The following is a 7500-nucleotide window of genomic DNA, read 5'->3' as shown; positions in this document are numbered from 1 at the left end:
CACAGGTGTGCTCTCTTCAGTGTGTGTGTGTAATGAGAGTGAGAGAGTGAGTGACAGGAGTTACAGCTCATATGTTCGCCATTATTCACACAGAAATCGAGGCTTTATCTCCACACACATCTAATCTTAAACTGTCAGGGCCAGTACCATTTACCCAGGCAATGAATCTCCTCACTTAATGACTTGCCCTTAAAATGCAAGCGAAGTATTATTGACTCACTTGGAAACGCGGTCAGTGCTAAAATTAGTCGGCTAGTGCGAACTCCAGCTTCTGATCCTGGAGCTGAGCCGAAGCGAGTGCTCACGCATAAAATTGTTTTAAAGCCGGTTAATCTCTCAGTCAACAATTAATCCATGAAACCCAGTTGTTTTCAAAAAGGATGTGAAAAGATCTCCCTCCTCCTCCAGGCCTCATAATCTCTCTTTAGAGCCGTGGCAGCATTAAAAAGGCTTAAGGTTTACATTTTCATTGGACGAGACGTGTTGACGGAGTGTTTCAGTTTGTGGAGAGACACGCTCTTCAAGCGCACATCAGGCGAAATTTATTCCCAGCTTGTTTGGCGGATGAAACAGAGTGACTCATGAAGAGCAATAATAACTTAAGCCTCATGAATAATCTTACGACTGTCCCAGATTAGGGCGGCGCTGTGTAATGCAGAGAGCGAAGCCGTGATGGTGTTTCATCCACAGCGAGAAGGAGAAATCGCAATCCAGCGAGCAGAAGCAGTTACAGCGGTCAGCGAAGATATGAAATGGATCATTTTCTCATTTAAACTCTATTTGAAAAGATTGTAATGGAGAACTGAAATCCAGAGATGACCTTCAGCTGAAATTAAACAAACAGCATTTGACTGCGTGTCCAATTGGGCTGATATTTGCAAGCGGTTCTAGCTGTCGTGGTTTTATAACAAGTCATAAGTAATTCATGCTCTTTTGTGAGTGATTGCTTTTTGAAAGTAAATGGGTTTTCTGGTCCTTTTCCTTCCTTAGTGCACAGATGATCTCTTTTCCTTCTGATACATTTTAGTCTTGTTTTTCGCTGCTAACACAAATTCTTTAAGGAAGACTAAAAGGTGCTCACAGAAAACTTTGCAGCTTTATTAATTAGCGTAATGCACTTTCAGGATGAGCTGACACGTCCTTTCCTGAGTGTAAATTTTGTGTGGTGTAAATTTTTGGCATCGATGACATCTCGATGCAGTAATGGCCTCCACTAAGTGAATATTTTTTTAATTATGTGTTGTATCTCAGGTGCATGTGAGTGATGTAAGTTACACCACATCATTGCTTTGCATTTAGGGGGAGAGGGAAGCCATGACACTGGTGGTTTATTCAAATACACGAGGCTCCATCTGAAATGGGAATTCAGAGACATACAGTACAATTCCCTCAGGTTTAAAAGAAAAAATATAATAACCTTTAGAAAGGACAAAAACAAATACTACAAGATTTGTTGACTGTCCTCAAAACAGATATGATAACCAGCAGATATCTGGAGTTATTTTGTAAATGGGATTATTAGGTTATCATATTTGTAGGCAGGATTTTTAATGCGCATGGTGATATTTTTTACGCCAGCCAGAGTAAGATAAGCTTTATTCTCCTTGTGAATCAGGTTTCAGGGCATTTTCAGCAGATAATGACGTTTGAGGAGAAAAAAAAAACAGAAAACTTGGTGTTATTTTTCTGTGCCCCCACCAACTCTGTTGTTAGAACTCTTCATCCTCTTACCATCTTTATACATTTCACCGCGATACACAGACTGTTAATTTAATGATCTCCCACAATTAACCCTTTAAAGTTCACCATCTACATTAACTGGAGAGTTATGGGAAGATAATTTATATTTTATATAGACAAAGATGGATGATAATGGATCAAATTAAATTGCCTGAATTGAAACTAATGTGTTTGGATCTTTCTCGACTTCCTGTCTGGAGCCTTCCTGCTCTGTCGCCGCCCCAATTATCAGTTCCGCCTTTGGCTAGTTTATGTGTCTGGATGTGTTTTCTTGCTTGTATTCAGTCTTAATGTTTTCTGTTTAGTTAGTTTGTTTTGGTTGTTTTTCGTGTTTCACTGCTTGCATTTTTACTCTTAAAATATGTGACCACACACCAACCCCTGCAACGGATTAACATCTTTTCTCTAATCTTGAATGTTCATCTTTTTTTAAAAAAATGATAGCTTTTATCATAAAACCTCTTCTGTTTTTTTTTTGGACTAGGTGAAGGCCAACGATGCTGATGTGGGAGATAACGGTGTGGTCACGTACATTCTCTATCAGGCACCGACCATCGTGCAGCACCTCCTCAGCATCGACAGAAACACCGGCATCATCTACGTCAAAGGTCCAGTGGACCGTGAAGAAGTGAATCTGCTCAAATTCTACGTCCAGGCCAAAGACAACGGCCCGCAGGCCAAGAGCTCCAAAGCCCTGGTGACCATCACAGTGAAGGACAAGAATGACAACGCACCTTCCATCAGGATCCGCGGATTTGCCCTGGTGGCTCATGAGGATGGGATTGCTAACATTTCTGAGGACATGCCTGTGGGAACTCCCGTGGCTCTGGTGGAAGTGACAGATCGGGACGAGGGTGAAAATGCAGTGGTGACTTGTGTGGTGGCGGGAGATGTACCTTTCCAGCTTCGTTCAGCATCAGACACAAGTCGGAGGAAGTATTTCCTGCAGACAACAACACCACTGGATTACGAACGGGTCAAGGAATACAGGATTGAGATTGTAGCTGTTGATTCAGGGAACCCGGCTCTTTCCAGCACCAACTCTCTAAAGGTCCAAGTAACAGATGTGAATGATAACGCTCCGGTTTTCTCCCCGTCAATGTATGAGGTGGACTTTCCAGAGGAGAATCAGCCAGGCGATAAGGTTTTGGATGTAGTAGCCACCGATGCAGACAGCGGCACCAATGCCGAGCTCACGTACAATATTATCTTAGACTCAGCCATCAAGGGCCTCTTTGAGATCAACCGTAACACAGGAGAGGTCAGAGTGATGGACCAGTTAGACCGTGAATACAGAGAACGCTATGAGTTTCATGTTGAGGCATCTGATAAGGGGGTTCCCAGCATGAGGGGAACTGCAACAGTTGTGGTTAATGTGCTCGACCGCAATGACAACGATCCCAAGTTCATGCTAAATGGCTACAGTTTCTCTGTCCTGGAAAACATGCCTCCACTCAGTCCTGTGGGAATGGTGACTGTCATGGATGTTGACAAAGGTGAAAATGCTCAGGTTCACTTATCAGTGGAACCAGACAACGGAAAGTTTGTGATTCAGAACGGCACAGGGACTATCCTCTCGAGAATTTCCTTTGATCGGGAAAAGGAAAGCACATACACGTTCCGTCTAAAAGCTGTTGATGGAGGTGATCCTCCTCGCTCCTCTTATGTGGGAATTACAATAAACGTCCTAGATGAAAATGATAATGCACCTTATATCACCAAACCTTCCAACTCCTCGTACAAGTTTCTTCCACCACTGACGAGCCCAGATACGCGTGTGGAAAAAGTGGAAGCAGAGGACATTGATACGGGATTGAATGCGGAGTTAGACTACACCATCATGGGTGGAAACCCTCATGGACTTTTCCGCATTTCTCCAACAGATGGTGAGATTACGCTTGTCAAAGAATTCACCCGGAAGCATAATGGTCTCCACCGTCTGGTCGTAAAAGTCAGTGACAAGGGAAAACCTGCCAAGCACACGACAGCGCTGGTCCACATCTTTGTAAATGAGACAATCGGAAACGTCACATTGGTGGAATCACTGGTCGGCCACAGTCTCTACACACCTCTAGAAAGGGACATCGCTGGAGACCCAGAATACGCGCGCGTCCAGCAGAGCAACATTGTGTATGGAAGCCTTGCAGGGATTGCCGGGGTCATCCTGGTCATTGTGGTGGTGGTTGTTATCCGGCACCGTCTGCAGAAGGAAGCCAAGAGTGGATACCAAGCAGGAAAGAAAGAGTCCAAAGATCTCTACACACCCAAGCAAGGAACCAAAAGCAGCAAGGGCAAAAAGGGTAAGAAGGGCAAGTCTCCAAAACCAGCAAAGTCCTTGGAGGAGGATGAGGAGGCAAGTCTTCAGAAAGGCTTAAAATTCAACCTGATGAGTGACAATGATAGTCCCAGGATTCATCTGCCCCTCAATTACCCTCCCGGAAGCCCCGATTTGGGGAGACACTACCGGTCAAACTCCCCTTTGCCCTCCATTCAGCTGCAGCCACAATCCCCTTCAGCTTCCAAAAAGCACCAGGCTGTTCAGGATCTTCCGGCTGCAAACACCTTCGTAGGGACTGGAGACAGCAACTCGACCGGTTCTGATCAGTATTCGGATTACAGCTACAAGACCAACCCTCAGAAATACAGCACCAAACAGGTAGGAGATCATTTCCAAAGCATGGCAGGGTATGACACCAATATTCTGTGGACTAAGGGGATGTATTAGGGGCTTGGACTGAAATCTAAACCAAAGCTACCGTGAAAAACCTCAAACATGGCGTGCCTCATGATCATATATCAGGACTGTTTTTTTTTATTTATGCAAATTAAACTTCATTGTCACTTTAGTTTCCATTTAATGCCACTACCTGCTTCATATTTTATCTCTTTTTTCCTTAAATGAAGGATACAACACTGGCTTTGTTTGATTTATTTTTATTTGATTTAAAGAAGTATTTCCTTTGGGTTTCACAGCTTTTTCACTTTCTTTCACTTCTTTGATGATTAAAACTATTCAATCAAGGGGCTGTAAAAGAAGCCACAAAGGCGTGAACTAGGGTGAATAATGTTAAAAAAAGCACACTTAACCCTCACACATACACACACACACACACACACATTTTGTCTTTGTCTTTGAAAAACGACTTTAATTACTCGGTCTTCATTTTGTTGGAGCCAGAGTAAATTGTTTGCATAGATTAATGGCAGGTAATTCCAGCTGCTTTCCTCGCCAGAGTTCTGCTCGTAACACAACTCAACACACACACAATAAGTGCTGGGCTTCATTAAAACTACATACGTGAGGTCATTTTATGAGAAGGCTATAATGGGAAATAGCATCTCAGTGTGCATCACAAGCTTGAGCTATAAACTGTGAATCATGACGCGTCGGCTGTAGGTGCCGAGAGTCGGGTAGATGATTTACCTCAGTATTCAGCACTGCGTTTGGAAGAGTATGGAACAGGATGTATCTTCTAAACAAGACAGGAAGAAATAAAACATCACAATATATTATAAAACTGTGATATATCAACACACACGTAGATAAGAGTGTGTATATAAGAGACAAAATGACACAGTGCCACATTTATGTGCAGCTTTAAAGAGCAAGCCAAAAATAAATGCTTGGGCCTCATTAGTGAGTCGGAGATTGAAGTTTTATTTTTTATTTTTTAATGCACATTGTACATAATGTTAATATGAAGTTATTTTGGTTGTTCTTTATTTGTATTATATCGTATTCTCAGTCTACAGCTTTATAACAGCAGCCGGTAAAAAATTCACACAGCGTGAACCACCAGGACTTAAATGCACAATCGACGTGTTTGTTTGCATGAATATGTGCGCAGAGAAAAGAGACCGAAAAAGACAAACGATGAAAAGTGACAGGTTTAAGGTGAGGATTGTGTCTTTACTGAGCATAATGATCTCCTGTCAGATTAAACCACGGGGAGGCCGCAGGAAAAATATGAAGGTAATTGAGTATGCACCACGGGGGTGAGCAGGGTTCATTCACCACACACACACACACACACACACACACGCACACACACACGCAGGGTGCCTTATAGGCTGTGTGTAATCATGTGGGAGCCCAATGGATTTTAAAACTGCACACATTCCCATTTGTGTTCCATTTTTTTCTCATCCTGTGATTTATTTTAATATTATTTCATCACTTATTCATGACACTGTATGTTTGTGTGTACATACTTTTATATAATTAAAAGCAAGTTTATTTCAATAAAAACAAGTTTAAATTCCAATCTGGCTGTGCGTTTGTGGATCTGACTGTAAGCAAAGACTGAAATGAAATCTTAAGGTACAGTATTCCACTTTTATTATTTATTATTTATTTATTTTTGTCATCTCATCATTAAAGTTACTAACACGCACATTTTAATCCATTCAAACTAAAACATCGTATGTAGGACACCAAGGCTGTGTCCTGAGTGGCTCCTTATTCCCTAGTCCCTATTCCCTAGTCCCTACACTGAAGAATCAGGAGCACTAACACACTAATACAGAGTTTAAAGCTCCACGTTGTGAAGAGTAGAACGTTCTAGAATAGACGACACACACTTCTTCTCTTTCACTGTGTTCTAAATCACTCACACACTCCCTGTTCTCTGCCCTGGAGAAATATTTTCACTATGTAGTGCACTAATCTAGGAAACACAATGTTTAGTAATGGATTTAGTTCACATAAACGCCTCCACTGTGGGCGTGTCCCAAACCGCACGCCCTGTACACTATGTAGGGCACATAAACACCATCGTCGGTCCACTGTGGGCGTGTCCCAAACCACAGGCCCTGTACACTATGTAGGGCACATAAACACCATCGTCGGTCCGGTGTGGATGGCTCAGAGGTGTTCTTTCTGTCCTGCAGGGTTCTAGAATGCAGAACTCCACACTGTTACAATTTTACACTGATTAGAAGATTGTAGAACTGCTGAGGTTCTGGCTGTGTTCTAAACCTCCCCCTGATTCCCTACACCCTACGCTGAGGGGTGCTGAGGAGTTGCAGGTGACCGGTGCTGCACCGCTGGCTGTTTTTATTTCACACGGTGTGAATTATTAACTCTACACTCCACCTTTGTGCTCAGACACAGGGAACACAAACAGACGCTTATATTCCAGTCCGTCTGCTGCGTGAGCCTCGTCTGTTTGTCTTTCACTTTACTCATTCGTCAAACACACACACACACACACAGTCTGGAGAGTGTGTGTGTGTGTGTGTGTGTGTTTAGTGCAGGTTATGTCTCTGTTCTGTTTTATGTGACTCAATTGGTTTCTTGTTGGCTGGTGGCAAATAACTAACACACACACACACACACATACACACACACCATTCTTTCTCCTGGCCTTACAGACCATTGAAATTCCAACAACGTGTTCTCGTCTTAAGAGCACCGTTGTCTTGGAAACGGAATAACCGTGTGTTGTGTGTGTGTGTGTGTGTGTGCTGAGTCACAGAGAGCAGGTGGAGATGGATTGTAGGTGAAAGAGGATAAACTTGCTAATGGAGACTTCATATTTATTTATTCACACACACACACACACACTCACACACTCACACACACTCGCACATACACTCACACACACTCGCACACACAAACACACACACACACTCGCACACACACACACACACTCGCACACACAAACACACACACACACACTCGCACACACTCACACACACTCGCACACACAAACACACACACACACACTCGCACACACTCACACACACTCGCACACACAA

General features: G+C 43.0%; 1 protein-coding gene across 3 annotated transcripts in view; it reads left to right on the top strand.

The window, feature by feature from the left end:
• pcdh1b (protocadherin 1b) overlaps positions 1-7500 on the top strand; it is a 97464-nt gene that overhangs the window by 4949 nt on the left and 85015 nt on the right. For all 3 annotated transcript variants that reach the window (XM_053235330.1, XM_053235332.1, XM_053235331.1), the window contains exon 3: positions 2225-4396. In XM_053235330.1, the coding sequence (XP_053091305.1) occupies positions 2225-4396 (2172 nt within the window). The remainder of the gene's footprint in view (positions 1-2224; positions 4397-7500) is intronic.

This window comes from Pangasianodon hypophthalmus, chromosome 7, assembly GCF_027358585.1.
Source record: "Pangasianodon hypophthalmus isolate fPanHyp1 chromosome 7, fPanHyp1.pri, whole genome shotgun sequence".
Classification (NCBI taxonomy): Eukaryota; Metazoa; Chordata; class Actinopteri; order Siluriformes; family Pangasiidae; genus Pangasianodon; species Pangasianodon hypophthalmus.
This window is presented reverse-complemented; position numbering and strand designations above follow the sequence as displayed.